At 31.9% G+C, this 20,169-nt stretch overlaps 2 protein-coding genes across 2 annotated transcripts; both read left to right on the forward strand.

Moving 5' to 3' along the window:
- Nucleotides 1-4,537: 4,537 nt before the first annotated feature.
- On the forward strand, nucleotides 4,538-7,189 carry TRIADDRAFT_59427 (uncharacterized protein; the record flags this gene model as incomplete). The annotated part of the gene is made up of 9 exons (XM_002115430.1): nucleotides 4,538-4,582; nucleotides 4,828-4,913; nucleotides 5,895-5,985; nucleotides 6,072-6,164; nucleotides 6,298-6,355; nucleotides 6,457-6,518; nucleotides 6,624-6,691; nucleotides 6,790-6,886; nucleotides 7,076-7,189. The coding sequence occupies 9 exons, from the start codon at nucleotides 4,538-4,540 to the stop codon at nucleotides 7,187-7,189; spliced, it is 714 nt and encodes a 237-aa protein (XP_002115466.1).
- A 4,811-nt stretch (nucleotides 7,190-12,000) lies between these two features.
- On the forward strand, nucleotides 12,001-16,651 carry TRIADDRAFT_59428 (uncharacterized protein; the record flags this gene model as incomplete). Its single annotated transcript, XM_002115431.1, has 4 exons — nucleotides 12,001-12,169; nucleotides 13,479-13,538; nucleotides 15,311-15,399; nucleotides 16,139-16,651. The coding sequence occupies 4 exons, from the start codon at nucleotides 12,001-12,003 to the stop codon at nucleotides 16,649-16,651; spliced, it is 831 nt and encodes a 276-aa protein (XP_002115467.1).
- Between the last annotated feature and the right edge of the window lie 3,518 nt (nucleotides 16,652-20,169).

The following is a 20,169-nucleotide window of genomic DNA, read 5'->3' on the forward strand; positions in this document are numbered from 1 at the left end:
CTGCATGATTGGAGCCTTAATCTACGTAACAATCATATAAATGGATGAACGAGACGACACAACGAATAAAAGATGACTATAAAACTAAAATTTATCGTCAATTCTATAGGCTTTTACAGCAGTATAGTAATTATAAAAGAAAAAATGTGAGCCGATAATATATACAGCAATCAATTTGAAAATGATTCTAGAACTAACGCAAGCCGCAGCTCATACTCTGTTTATTTCAAGATAAAGTCACCTCAATAAGATAAAAATGCTAAAATATGCAATATTTCAGTACGAATAAGAATCAATAACAAAATAATTCAATTTCAGAACATCATCTGATATTCTTTCGTGAAATGAGTAAATAAAATTTTGGAAGAAAGAACTCATATCAGCTTGATTAATGGACGAGAATAAAAATGTCATGGACTGATGCATTCGAGAGAAAAATCTTCTTGAAAAATATCGACGTGCGTAAGTTTGTATTAATATAAACCATCATACGTTTTGGTCAAGGTCTCATCGAACAATTATTACAGTGTTGCAGTATTTTAAAAATATGGGTATATGTTGTATGTTGACCTTGCAGCAATTATAGGTTGAAGATAACTGGACAAAAGCGAATAGTGCATACTGTATATTGTTTTGAAAGACCAGTAAAATATCTCACTCGCGAGTTTGCACATATGTACTTTTTGGACTGCTATTAAATATATCACTACTTTATAACTATTTTACTATTGCGGCCATTGTTAAGATCATTTTCTATATCGGACGATTTTTATTTTTTTTTGTACTTTTTCCACTATAAAATTATTGGAGTAAATCAAGATCTCCTCTGCCTGACATTACTATATCGTAATCTCGAAAGTTTTTATTAATAAAATTTTGAATCGCCATTTTATCAACGTAGCTGATGGGATAAGTGATCACACACAGCATTATCTACGTGCAACTGAAAGATTAGCTTGATTCCTGACATATTAACCGAATTGGTAAAATATAAATATCGGACGTTAATGAGCAATTTTATCGCGGTCATATTTTTTGAATTAATTAATTAAATCAGGTTCTTTTACACTCGCATCCTAAACCAATACAACAAAAACGGATAAAAATCGAGTGCTCTGCATGTAATAGCCTCACTACTACTAAGTCAGGTTCGTAAATTATTGATCTTAGACCGACTTACACATTTGGGTACAGTCTATAAGCTGTCAGTCCCGGTTCTAGTACTTGGCATAAGAGCGAATACCGTACTTCACCGTTTTATCATCAGCCACGGCCCACTAACATACTTTATTCTATCCAAACCGTTACACTACCATGCTCACAAAGTTGTCTTTCTATTGATTTCAATCTAGGCTATATAATCACATGGTAATAAACACTGTAAGAGATAATTGGAAATAATTTACTTTTTATTCTAACCCAATTCAGGCAAACATTAAATGCAATTGTAGTGATTACTGTATTTGATTTTCAATATCGAGCCCTCATACAATAGTATCACAAATGCATATTACTATAAAACTACGCCATCACTTCCTTTCTTTTGCACTATAATCTTTATTCATACAATCCTTATTTATGCTTTAAATTCAATCAAGAAAATCAATTAACATCTTTTCATTCTTCGTTCCTCTATGCCGCATCTAATTAAACAAACGAATACCAGTTGGCACTACACCGAATAGAATTGTTTATTAGTTAAAATTTCACTATGCATGATAAAGTGGCGGCGCATCTACTGTACGTATAATAATAATTTAAACAAGGAAAACACAGGAAAAGCCCTCGTTGCAATCTCATAAATAGAAATGACGAAATCTAATAAGGTAGTGAAATTTCGCCATCGTCTCTTAATGGATGAGAGCGAGAAAATATCGGTGAATTTGCCGCTTTAAATACGGCACTTTTATAATTTAAATCTATTGATTGACGCATTGAAATAAAAATAGGAGCTGATTCGATATTGCCCAAACGATATGTACAATCTTTATTATCGCATCTTCTTGCGCAAATGAGCGAATTTCATAGCATATTTTATTGCGTCCATGATCATAAATTACAACAAATAGCAGTAACTTCTTGCCAATACTAGTCAAATATCAACCACTGTTAATTATATCTGTCAATAATGTACAGATATGGGTAGATTAGTGTTATAAAAGATCGTAGGCATACGATAAGGAATAGATTTGACCTTCTCTGGGGTCAACTAATTGTATCGCATCATTATTTTAGTGCCTTATTATTGACACTGTAGTCGTGGCTATGAATGGACGAGTATTTAATGAACGCATACAGCTTTTACAACAAATCAAATAGGCAGTGGAAAGAATTTGGGAGTATTTAAGGTTAACTTTGATGTCATCCTATGCATTGCCATATTTGGATTCGATTAATACGACTTTCGCCTCAAAATATCGACGATCACCAATAAAATTGACATTTTAAAGTGGAAGGAACACTATGAAAACAGAAGGCCGCGGTATCTGTAGTCAATGTAATGGTCCTAGTTAAAGAATGATTTTATTTTATTATTTTTATATCGTTGCAATCAGCCAGCATTCGATACTTTGTATAATCATACTAATAAAAATTAATACTAAGGGTAAATTAATATTATTCTGCCAACTGCCAGTAACAGTAGTAGACGATAGCTGGTATGATGATGAGACGCAGGCAGTTTGTCGTATAATCCACCAATTTACTGAATTTTATGATGGAAGAAAGTGAACAAATTTCTATTTACAGTATTATGTTCTAAATCGTAGCACGTCATGATAACTGCAACCATATAACTTCTACGATACTTATAATTAAATCGAGCTTATTTCGTTATCCATGAATAGGATATTTTTCGTCACAAGGCTTTGTATGACAAGTTTATTGAGAACCATTGAATGTTTCATCTGTAGTAAATAGATTTTTCTACTCAAACAACATTCAATGTCATTCTATTTCATGGACCATCAGAAGAATGCGTCTTTGACGAGTGATCCATATCTAGTCATACTGTATTGCTATTCCGACAAAATTGCACAACGCTGATGCTGAATAGTCAACACTTTACTGTTCCTCTTTTCTTGGCTCACTGCAAGAAAACGATTCAATTGACATTATTGCAATCATCTTTGAACGTTGCATATAGTTAGAAGCTGAGTTCAGAGTAAAACATGCAAAAGAACATTCTACGCGTGTTTTGGAGAATAAGAGTTGAGACTTGATCGAGTGAGATTTCCTACACCATAGTCTGCTAAACTACATCTGGTCCTTCGTGTACCGACATGACAGTGCATCGTCTACTAAATTAGTGTACTGTACTGAGTGATCACTACACATTGCATATTCCACATTAGTCATTGCCTTCTTGGATAAGGTTTCTGTACTGACGTTAGTCACTATTCTTATCCATTCATGTTACAGCCAAAGACTTGGTTATGACAGTACTTTAGTATGCAGACAGTCGATTTTGAATTGAATCCTTTTTTTGGAAAGTAAGTCATGGACTACTGGATACTATCGACCGGTATGACGACGTGACTATGTAAAATAGTTGGAGCGACTGATAGTTTGTATTAGAAACTTGATAGAAATCCAATGATTCAATTCTGCCATAAACAGTAATCAAAATATCAAGAGCCCATTGCTTAAGGTTGTACTGATCTGTCTGCAAGGAATTGGAGGCAAATTGAAAGTCTATTTCTTCAAAATTGATAGGACATAATTTAAAGCAACACTATCGCTGAACATCTTTCAACTATTTTCCAGGGTTGGTCACGCTCTGTAATAGTCTTCTATACCGTATCCTATCTAGTATCTAATAGTCCATGATTGTTATTACAGTCAGTACAGTCATACTGGACTTGGAAAAGTCCGTCTGTCGGAGTGACGTACCGTAAATTCGTGAAAAGTGCACTTCAGTACTGCACAGTAGAGGTTTCGACCTGCTGTACTGCGCAGTACAACTGCCGACCTGAGAACGGTCCGGTTCGAAAGCGGTTCAGATTCAGGTTCTTATACTGTACATACAGTAAATCATAAAGGTATTGAACCGAACCGAACCGAACTGAACCTTTCTCCAGTCGAAGTACAGTACAGTACAAGTCTCTAAACAGTCCGGTTTGCTGTCTGGCAGTTCTAACTTCTAATTGTACTGTACTGTACTCTATCCTTTTGTTCTGAGGATTTGACTAAAATTTCACTTAGTACTGTAGAGTCATGGTAGAGCTTTGACATATAAATTGATATTTTTTATATTTTTTATTACGATAGTTTAATTTTTACACATCTAAGCTATTGATTGATAGCAAATTTGTCTAATTTAGTCATGATATTACGTTTTCATATCATTTCAATTGTCGTAGATTTTTTATGAGACAACCTTTACTGTAGAGGTTTTGACCTTCTGTACAGTACTTTACAACTTGCCCAGTCCGGTTTGCACTCTGGCAGTTCAAACGACTTTGTACTCTACGGTACTGTACCATCTGTACTTTCATCCCCTTGAGATTCCGTGAAGCCTGAACCTCATGAAACCAAGATGGCGGACAAGCTTTCAGCTCCATTACTGCTGATACTGTCAACGGTATACTTATTACAACAAGTGAGTCATAGTTATTCATCCCATAATGTTTCATTGATCCATGGTGATGATCATGATTGCCTTTCAATACGTTCAATGGAGCCTAATGATGTTGTGGAAACTTAGTTGCAATGCTGATGGAGGATACAAATACTGTGACAGTGCTTTTCTAGCCACAATGGATACACTACAGTAGTTGTTGGTGTTGCTAATGGCAATGTGTTAATAGAATCAAGTTTTCTTACTAGGTAGACTGCCTTGCCGATACTCCTGTAGAACGACCCTTCTCCTTGATGCTACCAATCGAGCATGCATTTGGTAAATATGTTGAAAAGTAAAGTACTTTGTTTCTATCGATGGTACTATTGTACATGTACACTGGCATCACTGGGATGTCAATAAGCCTATGCTACATCGTTTTAGGTTTGCTGGTTAGGATATTGTTTTACATGCCTTAATTAATGATAGACCCATTGAGATTGTCAAGTAATTAGGCGTAGAGCATTATTATAATCTATCCTGTTGTCAAGGACTTTTCTTGATCTGACTGTTCTCCTAATCTTATTGACGTTGGATTCATCTTTCCTTCTCTTCATGCATCCTTCACGTGTAGGCGATGGTGAATTTACACTCAGGTAAAGCAAATAGTAAATAAAAGTACAGTATATCAATCTGCGTCAGTATGCATATTAGTTGTAGAGAATGTATTACTAAAAGACTGGATATTAAGCGTTTACAGAGATGATAAATGTAAAATTGTACTGTAATGGCAACGACTAAAACTAGTGATTAGATATATACTGATGAAAAGCGATCAAGTTGGCTCTTATCCACTTTAAATATTCAATCTTGAACTTGATCTTGCCAAGCATCATCAAGTACTCATGTCTCTTCAGACAGTAGCAAGGTCATAGGAAAATGCGGCAAAGAGATCCCAAACTTAAACGCCCATTATAACCATTAAATTACATAGCGACTAAATATGCAGTCAAATTGCCTAGAACTCTATCTGAACCTAAGCACCCAATATGGATTGTCAATTCAAAGATAGTAATAGATATATCATAGTAATATCTATGTTACCACATTATAAAGAAAATGATGTCCGTAAACTAGACACTGGAAATTTTAATTAATATTATTACATAAAATTAATATTAGTACAGTACAGTAGTTTGCTGCTCTTGTCAACGCTATGTACTGTTTGCTCCTCTACGAGCAATCAGACTGCAAAAATAATATATTGTAATCGAAAAAATAAACAAATCATTGAAACTTATTTCCTGAGAATTGTATATGTTTGATTTACTTTCAGAGGAACTTTGGCCTTTAAGTCTTTTAAATCTCCCGACGCTCGCATGACTGATCAGGTTACGCTATCCTCAGATCAACTTCAAAAATTAGATGTAAGTAAACGCAACTCAATCTGTATTTTATTATTAACAATATTATCCTTCATTATTTCATTGCTATCTCTTAACTTAACTTGCAGGTATTATCTTCAGGAGGTGGTTTATATCGTATTAGAATTCCTATGATGATTTCAAATTCTAATAACACTTTTGTATCATCGTTTGTAAAAGCGGTTCGTTCCTGATTTTCAAGTAGTTCCTTACGTACTTGGATAGATGTACAATCAGTAGCTACCCTTAATTATCACGTTCAATCTTCAGCAATTGAGAAATGAAATAGTGATTTGATATTTTCAATCTTAACAGTGCTCGGTTTACCGATTAAATTCCACTGATGAAATTTTTATTCATACCGATGGAATATGTAAGGAGCTACACTTCATGAAATTACTTAACTTCTTATTGTTATCATAGCTAGCAATTCTATACTTCATTAACAATAACCTGTATTATTTAATTTACCAGCTAAAGTGTTGTCGATCTGGATGGTCACGAATCCTCCGTACTGTGATCAAAACGAATTCGATGTATGTTATGATTGTCAATCTTTCACACTTATAAAAATGTATTCGTAAAGTTAATAAATATGGCGATTAAAAGTAATTGTTTTAACGTAATGATTTGATACATAGCAAGACCGGCGATTTGCTAACGAATTTAAAACGACTGCAAGTATTCGCATTCCGCAAGCCACTCCTAGGTAGACTATTTCTATAATTATTATTGGCTGACTTGTTTTTTACACTAAAAATTGGATTAATTCACATTGTACTACAATATTTCTTGAATATTGTCTAGCCCTGACACTCAAGATTATATTCGTATGATGGAAGAGCAAGCACGTTCGAAGACTGCAGAAGGAAAGACCGAAAAAAAATCCTTTTTAGCTAAATATGTATGGAAAGTTAAAATGATGCTATATCTATGGAAATAAAAATAATTGAATCCATTATACATAATCACAATACATAGTAATATTTTCAAAGTTAATAATTAAAGCATATATTATTTTATCTTACGATAACATAACTGAGTTGGCATTTATCACTGTCTATACATACTGACTTTCGATTCTTTTGTGCAGTGGATGTATATAGTACCTGCTTTTATATTCATGATGCTGATGTCCCAAGATAATCCACAAGGCGGAGGTAGAGGTGAAGGTGGTAGCGGTGGCGGCGGTGGTGGTTCTCAATAATCATTTAATAAATTTACTCCGTGCAAGCCAGTTTTCATTTTCCCTGCAGAAAATTTAATTGCCGCTATGAATGTGATATGTACTCTATACGTGTGTATTATACTTGTATGTATGCAACCTATACCCTCAAAAGTATTTAAATTATACGCATTTCATATATTCTTTTCACTTGTTAACTGTAAAATAAAGATACGTTTTCTTCGTGCAAATAATTTCAAAGTGTATAGAATCTGCTAGCGTAAAATATTAACCTGAGACGGAATTTAGTTGACCTTATTGGATGATTATTTCCACAGATGCTTACGGATGAAAAATAAAATAAAAAGTTAAAATTTAGGGAAAATGAAGTTTCTTGGCAATATCTAAATAAAATAGTTAGTATAGAAGGATAGATACAATCCGTTTAGTTACTAATTTAAACAATTTGTTTGCCACGGCTTTTAATCTATCGCGTACAAAAACTAACAAATCTCAAAGAAAATATACTGACGTTCTGGCTATATAATTCAAGCCGTCAATTTATTGCTCACTAAATATTACTACAACTAATTCGAAGTGGCATTCCTTACAACGTTTGGCTTGTTAGCGGATTGATAGAAGTTATTTTACAGTGACAATTTAAGCAATTACCACAAGGACGCCTTGACTAAAAAATAATATAAGTTAATTGATATATACAACCAGATACAAACTCTATATATGCAAGAGAATCTGAGTAGTTTGAAATTTACAATTATTCTAGCAAATATAAATATCTAAGTTAGCTTTCAATAAGCATTGATCTGATGCCGTTTACTTTAATTCAAATAAAATCCTACTATGTTCTTCGTCTATAATAAAATTTATCTTTACAGAAGCTATTACCTGCCTATACTAGAGCAAGATTGCTAATAATATGGAAAAATTGTTATAAAGTTATTTATTGGATAATCAAGTTGTCCTTGTTTCAATCCTTATTTAACATCTTATTTAGTCATTAGATTTATTAGTCACGTTCTATGTTTCAAACTAATTCTGTGATTATATTTATTATCTCAGGCAAAACATTATCTAGATTACACGCTCACAATTAACTTTTATCGATAATATTTAATACAGTAAGGTCACTTGCCTACAGTTCATTACTTATTGGCTTAATTTTTTATTCTAACTGATACAAAATATTATGCTTGTTCGTTAAAAGACTATTCTTACTTTGTTATTCAAGATATCTTGACGTATTACACAGCTAATAATGTACATAATTACAATATTCAAAAGAAAAGCTGCTGCGGACATGTAAAATGAGCTAATTAGATGCGTTAAAATATAAGATTAATGCAAGTAAATTAAAGCGAAGGGTCTATATCATTGCTAATATCTCAGGCTAAATCCTGAAACATTAACAATTTATTCTTATTTTGTATAGAATGGTATAAGCAATACTGGTGAAATGTTAGCTATGTTATATCAATCAATTAATCATCTAGATAGTCGTTAGGTCTGTATTTTACTTTCAGACTATTATGACTGTATTAACTTCAAAAGTGCAGAAACAAAACTGACTACACCCGAGTAATCATAAACGTATGGCGCCTATAAGATCGTTAAGTCGGGACAAGCAATTAAGTTTATGTTTTGAATTGTCATTTACAGCATTTATAGCGGTAGATTAGCTCAAGATGAAACAAATTTCAATAACAATTTATCACTATCGGTTTAATATAAAGTCTCGTATAAAAGACTAAAGCCCACAGCTTAGTGGTCACAACAACAAAAATGATACCTTCGACAACACAGATTTGATTGTTGACGAGCCTATAGATGTACAGTAGATCCACATGTGCACTACTACTAATAATAATAGATATTAAATATTGCTCAGAATTCTATCCGTGCAGTATTAGCCACATCGCAGTTTAGTCTTAATCAATTATTATGCTATTTTTCTTACATTTGACAATAACTTAATAAATATCTTATTTATACCTATTTCTTAAAGGTAAAAGTATTTGTCAATACATAAGATAAAGTTTTAACTTCAATTGTAACATGACGAATAAAATAAAACATAGAATTATCGGTATGTTACAATACAGTCTAAGAATAATGGTTATTATAAATAATAATAATCAATATCGGTTAATAGAATCTTGAAAGACACATATTACAAAATTACTCCGAGAGCTAATATCACGTTGACGCCATTTAAATTATCGTAATAAATGATCATCCAAATGATGGCCGTTCAGCTTTTCGTTATTATTTCCTTTCATCTTATCTTATACACAGTCGAAATAAATTTCTTGCAAACCAAACTCCTCTTCACGTTCGCCAAATGATATCATTTTCATATCACCCTCGTCATCATGCTGAACATGACGTTAAGAGATAAAGCCTAATAAATAATACACGATCTAGTTTCTATATACTTTGTAAGATTCTATTTATTGAAGGTTATCAAGCAGACCTTAGCATCTCAAAAATCAATAAAGCCTGTAATAAAGTAATGATAATGACGCATACACGCCAAAGATCGAGAAAAGTCCATTAAGAGAACGAGCCCTTTGTTAAGACTGTGCATATTATAATTCTTAATAATACCTATATAAAATATGCAACAATTATAAGAATAGATTCGAAACACGGACCTATATTATATAGAATGCTTGAGTAATAAACGATTTCACTACGATAAATTAATTGGTATAAGATACTACGTGATTGTGTAGCTGATGTCATCACCCATTTTAATTGCCTAACTGTATAGCTAGATGGCTCGCTTTATTTGATCATAATTGACTCTACTATAGAATTTCACAGAATTGATACTACAGTATGTGCTATATTGCCTTTTATGATTTAATAGTTGGACTTACTATTATTCAATTAGGTCATTTACCATATCCAATGCGGCAAGTTAAAAAAAGTAATCCATGTAATTTTCATCCGTTTCAAATGGAATATAAACTGTTAGGTAACACTTTCCAATTAATGAGCAATAGCAACCGCCGTACTATAGAATGCTTATAATTCAACGGGTACGGCGATTGTGGTGTTTACCTATGAAAAATACCGAAAATAATCGGCAAAAGTGATCAGTTAGGAAGCTATTGCATATCATCTCCTCTATATCTAATACTTTAACTTCCGTGTCTTGATGCTTCTTGTTCGCTAGAAATACGGGATACATTGATTATTTATTGCTTATATCAAAACCTAATGGATATTTCATTATAAAGTATAAATTGATTACGTCATGTACGGTCTATCTTGGAATAAGTATATTACATATACTTTATTTAAGTCATTAGAGTCACTCATATCATTCAATTTTATGACTTTTATCTATCTCTCTATGTTACACTACTCTATACGTATCAAAACATGTTTCGGATTATCTTGCATCCCTGATGACCCCCTATGTCAATTTATTTAAATTTTCTATTATTGAATCCGTGTTGATAGTAAAATAGAGAGTATATATCTGATTTTAAAATACAACAGCGGATAACATAAGAAAATAAAGTATTAGCGGTATAAAAGCATCATTGTATTCTATTGATGACACTATTAACCTTTCCTGTAATTTAATTATTTAATTATTTCTGATCCAATGTAACTAATATGCAAAAACTTTATACCCCTCATCATTTTCCGACACGAATCATGATGACTACTGATTAACTTCTATCAACACTAAATTACATTGTTGTTTGTTAAGTTATAGTCTAGCCAGTTTTGCATGGGTATCTAAAATTTTTGACTGCATCTGTCTCCTTTTTTATCTTGTTGACTTTATCTTCGTTAATTTGTCGATAGCTAATTTAATCAGCAAAAACATGCCGTGATCAATTTGTACGATGGCGATATGGATGTTGTTTAAATTTTTCCCCTTTGATATTGACTTAGGCATGCCAATCAAAGCTTACCCTATCAAATAATTTAAATCAGCCTGCATATACAGTTTTAGTGATATTAAAATTTTACTTCTCTTCAATCCTGTCTATAGATCGATCTTTGATCTATGAACGCAGACATCATTTATGTATGATATTACGTCATGTCATTTTCAAGTAGCGTTAAGCCAGCAAAAGTATTTAATTTTTAACAAGCTTCATGGATCCACTGATCCAGTCGTAGTCGGCTATGATTGCGCTATCATCAATCATTTGTATCAATTTACGGCATGTAATGCCTATAAAGCTAATATGATAAAATATTCATGATATAATATAACGCAAATTAGATGCCGATTAAATAATCAAACATATCTGTCTTTTATTCCTCACGTGCCCCCTCCCGTCCCGGGTACCATTTGTCTATAAACCTCTACAGACTCTTTAATACAATCTCTATATCTACAATATATCTGAGAAATACCATAAAATAATGTCTTTCATGATAGTCTGTTAATTGTATTTATTCTACTTCTATTGTTGTGACACACGCAATGAGAATAACAAACAAAAAGTCCAAGTTAAGTTGATAATTAATGGAAGGTTCCGCCGAAACAATGCTATTTGTTAGTCATATCATTGATTCAAAAGCTATAAATTTACCCATTATTGGCTGTTAGCTAAGCATTCTAATTCACCTAGCTAAGTAACGAAGCTATCAATTGCTCTCTGTTTTTTAACCTGTAGAAATACTATTTGATACTTTAGTCTAGCAATAATCTGCTGGCCAGAACTTACCGACTTACTTACCATTTTGATCGTATCAAGAGACAAGATTCAGACTTTTTGATCAAGATTTAAAGATATTATAAGACTGAAATTCTTTTACTTGGATCAGTTACCCAGTACTAATTTGACATTATCAAAATCATCATGCCAATCAGAGACAGAACCTATTCGCTGCCTACAGCTAGCCTTCATGTTGGCTTACCAGCAACAGAAGAACATCATCACGCTAAGAAAATTCAATTATCTGAATTGGATGAAGAAATAACCGACTATAAATTATGCACAGTTGGTAAAAAATGTGTCGGCAAATCAGGTAAGAAGAGTAAGAATTTAGTTGTAGCTCTAAAGTATTAAATACTGTTCTAGCAGATATCTACATGACTTTATAAAATCTATCGATATATGAATAGTAGTCCTACGATCTAAGCAGCTTGAGGAGTGCTTTAAACGATCGCGTTTTCCTATCCACACTTGTTACGATAATTCTACGGTTAAAAATGACAAATTCCTTGCGTTAACAATTTGTAAATTAATGTAGTTAAATAAATTAATAAACCAAATAACCAAAGTATTTTAATTTGAGTCTAGTCCTGCATCTTTTCTGGTTAATTTTTGTACCTTAATTGATAATAAATTGCTTTAACAACGGATCACTTATGAAATTCCAGTAGTTATTAGTAGGTCCATTTGCTGTAAGCTATTAGTACGGTACTCTGTAGATGAGATGATGAGCATTGCGACAAATTTTAGTTTTATTGCTTTCTTTAAAAAAGTAAATCCACACACAATTTATTTTTCATCTAAGCCTCGATCAATATAGAAAGTACTTGATTTATGAACATTCGTCCAAAGTTTTAGGGAGCAATATGTAATTGGTTCCTAATTAATAAATTTAGTACGTGATTACTTTGGCAGTATATTTTCCATCATATATTTCGAAAATTATTTTAGATTGTTTACGTCGTCATTAGAAATGAATGTCTCCTAGTTTAATATCGAGTTTTATAGATACTGTCAATATCGCTTAAGAATCATAGGATCTTAATAGAATAAAATTTAGTAAAGGAAATAATATGTCATCGCATAATCCAATAGAAACAACTAACCAATGGCTATCTTCTAATTATATTATTTCTATCATTATCTGGAGATGTAGCAAAGATCAATTCAATATGCTAACATTATTTGTATCATCCGTTGAACGGAAATCGACTTTACATTAAATTAAAATGATCTTTGAACGGTTTAATATTTCTTCAATCGTCTGAAACTGACTAGTTCAAGGGCAGTAGATGATGGAGAAAATCAATTGTTTCAAAATCAACCTGATTCGGACATAATGATCAGTCATTCTCCGTAACAATGTACATATCGCTGAATCATCAAAGAGACTATTCATGTCTCAATTTTTGCATTAATGATATACAATTTTAACCGTCGGCAAGCTTTCATCTATAAGCCATAGGTGATGGCTAGATCGTGATTAAAAGGAGATAGAGGAGAATGAATTGATGTCTCTACTGTTCTTAACTTGAACAGGACTCACTATAGTTATTAAAAAAGTGATTGTACATATTTTGCACTGATATTAATCGCATTTCTGCATTTCTTTACCTTCACAGCTTTAACACAACGCTATACGACTGGCAAAGTCAAACAAGATAAAAACGACGTCCTACTTAGTAAGTCAATAACTCATCTATCTATTTAAATAACATTATAAACATGCCGTTCTCGAATAACGTGATAACATGCATTAATAATCAGACGGCCAATCGACTACTACCTCTGCGCAAACATAGCCTAGACTTGACTGTGTTAAACATTTCATTAGAAATTCAATATTTTAATATAAAGTTAGAAGGGTTACGTTATACAATTGCATTTTTTATAAGACCGTATCTATAGATCCTTCTTATATTGATATGATGCTCTGTCTGCATCTAGATACCATAAATTAGCATTTTATTATAATAGTCATAGAAGTAAAAGTATTAGGAAATTTCCAGACGTTCTATGGTTGGTCAAAATCACCATCAATTGAAACTCAGTCGTCCTTAGTTTAATTTGTCATAATGCATTTTGACATTCCTGTATTTCAAATTACCATTATTATTAATTTACTCACAGAAATCGACTTTAAATTTAGCAGTAGAAAGATAAAGTTATAGTCTCTTAGCTAGTGTTAATTCATAGTCAAAGAAGTAATTTCGCTTATATTTCAATTAATTTTCATCATATTACCGCCACGTAGCTAACATAGACAGGCAAATGTGGCCTGCTTAATATCATATAATCTCCTAGATAGACGTTAACAATAAGGTTAGTTTATAGTCTATTCCAAGGCAACGCCTGGATACTCTCAAATATTATTAGAATAGCTGTAATTGTTCTCATTAATTAGCAATTGATGAGTCATTTGTTCTATACAATTATCTTTATTCTTAGTCCTTAATAAATGTATTAGCTCTTTTGGCTTACTTTAAGCCTGATATTGCATAAGTTCAAGACCTGGCTACTACGATTAGCTAAATCATTCCTAATTATTTCAAGAATATTAACAGATAGTCCATCACCTAAATTCCAACCTTCTTTCGGAATTGAATTGAATAAGTTCATATTTAATAGCAATAATGCAGTAAAATATAAAAATTAGTGTTCAGTAATCATGTACCACTTTGATGCGATTAATTCCATTTCTATCAGCTGAAAGTTACAATCTCAATCTACTTTATAATGAGGTATTATCAATCCACATCATGAAATTTAGTATTACTTAAATCAATAGTTCAAGATGATGATCCTTAAACGATAATCTTTTCTTGTCTTCGATCGTAATTATTAAAGTCATTAACATAATAATAGCTGCAAGTGAATTCTACGTCATTATTTTGATGACTGACTTGCTCATTTACTAGAAATAAAGTTTTTGTATGCTAAAACACTTTCATATTAATATACTATTTTTACTTAGCTAGAACTTTCTAGATACAACAGAATGTAAGAAGTTTATTAATCTTACGACATCGCTTACTCTTATCGAATCAAATTAAACTACATCATATGTTGACAACAATATTAATACCCTTTGTGAAAGTCCCACAGTGGTGAAGTTGTTTATTTACTTTGTTCACATTGAATCAACGCTATATGTTTAATAAATTGATGATAACACCTTTTCTGTAAGCTTAAAACTAAATCAAAATACGTATCGTATAACATAAAAATAATAAATCTCGGTCCAGCACAATCACATCAGATTATTTTGATGATTATATACCTCTAACTTAAGTTATAAGATCTGGAAAATACATTCCAATTTCACTTACCAATTAGTTTACAATCCATACGAATTCTTATCTAATCAACAAGTGTTTTTTAATTGAAGTTTAATGTTGTTGCTATGATTGTTGTTGTAAATGAATTAATCATATCTCATTTGCATTAATTTCAGACAATTTTCATCAAGGAACTGTCTTCAAAACAACTGACGAAATTGATGGCATTCAGTCTTCCTTACATATTTTGGATACCATTGGCCAAGTAAGTAGCATTAACTAAAAATCGATCCTTTGCTTATGGTAAAGAATACTGTAGCTATCAATTAATAGAGTGATTTCAATCTGGCGGAATAATGATAACGTAAGGCAATGCTTGAAATTACCTTTACTGTATGCTTTGCCTAACTTTAACCTCCTCCACTTTCAATACAAAAAAAATTAACATTAAAATCAGACAATTGATGACTATTCAAACAATTGTTCCATAACATGATTAAGACGTTCCTTAGCTTGTAGACTATTGATTGTTATTGTCATTGAAATAAATAAAAATTTAAAGCATTAGAGTTGAGAAAGATTGAGATTATGACATCATAGTGCTTATTCACGGTCTACAACGTTATTTTACTAGTATAACTCTGATTATTTTACCTGTTTAGTCAACTCTTTATGACATATCAACTGGTGGCCGTATATGACCACATTGATCATTATATACTGTGCTATATCTAAAATTAAATTTACCAAGATTGTTTTAAATACATTAAAAATTATACTGAAATTAATTCCATTCTGATTAATCTAATTCTTCAAGTCATTTAAACCTAAAATATTAATCTATGATATGAGTTCAGATTAGAAGATTTAAATAACACTATGGTCAATAATCACGATCAGTTTCAGAGCTATTTATACATCGTTAGTGCACTAGTTTATGATCTGTATGCAATTATCTACAGTACGAAATCGACTATGATTAAATATCCACCTTCTCCAAATAGGACAGCAATGGTAAAATTCCATCTGAATATCTAAGAAGAATGGATGGATTTGTTGTTGTATACTCAGTTACTGATCGATTAAGTTTTCAAATGGCAAGACAGTTTGTCGAACAAATAGTTATGAGAAAGAAATGGTGGACTAGTCGCAAAAAGACTAAACTACAAAGTTTGCCATTGGTTATTGTAGCTAATAAAACTGATTTGACTGACCAACGTATGGTCAGCCGAAAGGAAGGCGAAGAATTAGCTTGGGAATTTGGCTGTTCATTTTATGAATGTGCTGCAACGTTAAAAGGCAACTCATATCGTGTTCGTAGTATATTCCACGATGTTGTCAATCAAATACGATGTGTTCTGCAAGAAAAGGTTCAAATTACGGAAACAAGTAAGGTACCTCGTATGATCCAAAGGATTTCTTCGTTTAAAAAACGTAATCAAAGTGCGCCGTGTCTTGAACAATCCGAGAAATATCAGCCAAGGCCAAGATCTCATTCTACTGCTTATTCAGTTTGATGGATTCAAAAAATTGATCTAAATTCCATAATTTATAGTGTACTTGGTGTTATTATCGCCATTAAACCTTATATCTTTCTCATGCTTGTACCTAAAATGAATTAGTACGTCATTACATGCTAAAAACTGCGCAAGATCCACAAGTATACTTATAAAACAAGCATATTATCGAGAATAAGGAATCAGATACCATGGAGGATTATCGACATTACTTGGAAAAATCGAGCCATTCGTTTTCGTATCTAATGCGATAATACCAATGGCATTCCCTTTATCTCACAAGCATACTTTCAGTTTGAAATAGACAAAATCAATCAGAACGAATGATGTTTCGTCTGTTTCTTTACATTTTGTGCGAAGTAAGACGTTACCGTGTATCTTCTGCAAGGTTGCGTAATCTTTAACTCTCCTCGATTTTATTTAATGTGTTAAAGCGTACCTGTTTAATTAAACGGTTCAAGCTCTCACAATTACTAAAATTAAAATCTAAAATATATATAAATATACTTGCAATCATAAGCCTAAAGCGATCGAATCATATCACATTAGTGTAATTCTAATTATCGAATAGTCTGATTTATAGCGATATAAAGTTGCCTATTTACTTGTACCTGATAAAATAATTTTCAGGCTAGATTAATTTGGAAGTCAGTAGACGCGATTGTACCATCATCCAAATACTTCTTATTTGAGAGATAACGATCACATTCTACAATAAGCACTCCAAATGATTTCCATAAAATGGTTCAATTTACGTAATAATATAATAAACTTCAATTTTGCTGCCTCTAAAATTGTAATTATCCTAAAGATCATTACTTACGATACATATAGTAATTATCACTATTTATTGATTTAGCTGAGCTAATTCATTAACTGTACCAATATTTTTGTATTATTATTTCCCACTATAATATAATTGTTTTCGCAGCTCCAGCCGTTATAACTTCAATATGGGCATAAAAGTACATCAAACATCAAAGAATATGATAATAAAATAATGTAACTATATCCATTTCGAGGGCTTTCTGTTTCCACCGTAATTCACTGGAATTCTACTTGTACAATTTGATAATACTAATCTTATCATTTAATTTTAATTTGCCCAATTCTGTAATTGTGGATAATAAAAATTCAGACTTTTCATGTTAAATACCAATCTAGATATTAAATGTGTCGTAATTCTAACAAGATGATAAAACAATCCGGTTAATCAGCAATGCTTTCATCTTATTATAATGGTAAGCTCTGTCTCTATCATTAAGTCTTTCGTTCAAAGTAGATAATTTAGTATGTTGCTACAGACCACCGTATCGGCTACAAAAAGTTAAGCAATCCTGCAGTTAAAAATACTTTATTACGATATATCACCAGATCTCTCTGACACGTTCCTATCAATACAATTACAATCAAGTTTTATGAACTAACACATAGTCCAATTTTGAGCGGTTACTGCACCTATAACATAGAGATATCATATTTTTATGATATACATGCGAATAATTATAAAGTAGCAACTCTATTCTTTAGATTGATATAATTAGCCCTCTAGGGTACATTAACCGTTAAAACTACTCACTCTTACTAGCGGATGTTTGCGAAATTCGGGTAATGCAAAGGTCGTATACTCTCAATAATGGGTAACTATCACGTATTCGTGTGATTAGCATAATATCTAGTAATAAAATTTTAATTACTTGATGTATTACCACCAACACCATACATCCAGACTAGGAAGCCAATGTCCAAAGTGCAAATCAGTTGAGAACATGAAAGTTACAGCATGTTAACTGACACAATATATTTAGTTGCAAATTTAAATAAATATTGTAAGGAATTTTTATGATCGTCAATAGAAACAGTAACCGGTTATAGTACACTTTTTGAATTTACTTGAAAGTGCTTGCAACTGGTGTAACTTTTAAGTTATCGCTAAAAGATGTACGTATTTCATCATCAGTTGTAATATTTTACAGCTGTATACATCTACATGATGATAACACGACTGAAATTGTAAGTTAGTTTTTCACAATTTGGGGCACAAAGATGAAACTAAAATACAATCTTAGGATATAATTTTGAAATTACAGTATCTCATACTTCGTAATATGTGGGAAGCACTATACATTTACCTAAATCGTCATTATTACTAATGCTTTTATTTATGACAGATATTAGAGTTCCATAAAAATATGATCTGCATACTTACGACTTATTCACCAAAAGCATTTCACCATCATGAATTTTTCTTTATTTGTATACGGCTATGCTATTCATTTCTGTTATTTCTAAATTAATATGAATAGAAAGTTTACATTTTCGCAGGTGATTACGCAATCTATTAACACTAGACTTGTAAGCAATATTTCACGTGATGCCTTCCCAGACCTGAATCCAAAGTACGTAACTTCCACCGCCAAAGATTCTGTTTTCTTCGTCATGTTTGTTTAAAAGTTTACCTTTAGGATGAGTCAGCTTGCTAGTCTGTACTTAAGCATACAATACAAGCAATGCTAATAATTTAATAGCTTATATTTTCTTATCTTGGGTTTATTGCTCTTACTGTATGTGCTATAAATTTATACCTTGAGTTGCAGCAATTATCCTATCTAATAATACAAATAGCTGATAATTTATCAAGATTTTATGTCATAATAAAGCCGAATTTCGAAATTTATTGATTTTCTTTAAGATCTGCTTTTTTAAATTCATACATCCTCAGGATTTCAATCATTTTCAGTTAGAAATTATAAGCTGTATTATAAACTTGTATCGTCACCACGGTTGCTATCTAACCATAAAGGTAATAAAATTTAGTGACCTTGCCTTCTTTCGATTACTAGGTAGTTCCCATTCAGAAACACTAGCATAAATATCTCGTCTTTTTGCTTACAGAGAAACTGTATTAAATTTTCTAATTTAATAAATAATTATGCTTCAATGTGGAAAGACTCCTTCCGATACTGCAGTATGATAAAACACAATTGAAAATGAACTTGATATTTCGTAATAACTAAGGTTATTTCTCAAGAGCACCTAATTTAAAGCGTATAAACTGTTATAAAATCTGTAAGATTAAAGGTAGGTGTTCCTTAAGGCTTCTTAATTAGGTTTTATCGATCAAATACGCGGATAAGAACGAGATTTATAGATTTGAAGAAAATTATATCTTTACCGCGCTAGCTAATGCCAGCCATATTAAAGCTGCAGATATTTATAGTGTAAGCTGCAACGCAGCATATAGTACTTGATACTTATAAAAAGGGTTTCATATGCACTAAAGGGAAATTATATTTCACTTTATTAGGTGAAGTTCTTCAGAAAGGCCTGTAGCCAACCTTCTCCATTAGCTAACTAATAATGACCCTAAATTAAATCTTTAATGACTCAACGATATGATAATGAAGTATGTAAACACTAAATAGTTTACTTATCGAACTTTAGTAAATTTTATAAAAGAATGCTTTTAACGAGTTAGCGTATTATATTCAGCACGATTAAATAAAAAGAAAAGCCTT

The sequence above is a fragment of the Trichoplax adhaerens genome, genomic scaffold, assembly GCF_000150275.1.
Source record: "Trichoplax adhaerens TRIADscaffold_11 genomic scaffold, whole genome shotgun sequence".
Taxonomy (NCBI): Eukaryota; Metazoa; Placozoa; class Uniplacotomia; order Trichoplacea; family Trichoplacidae; genus Trichoplax; species Trichoplax adhaerens.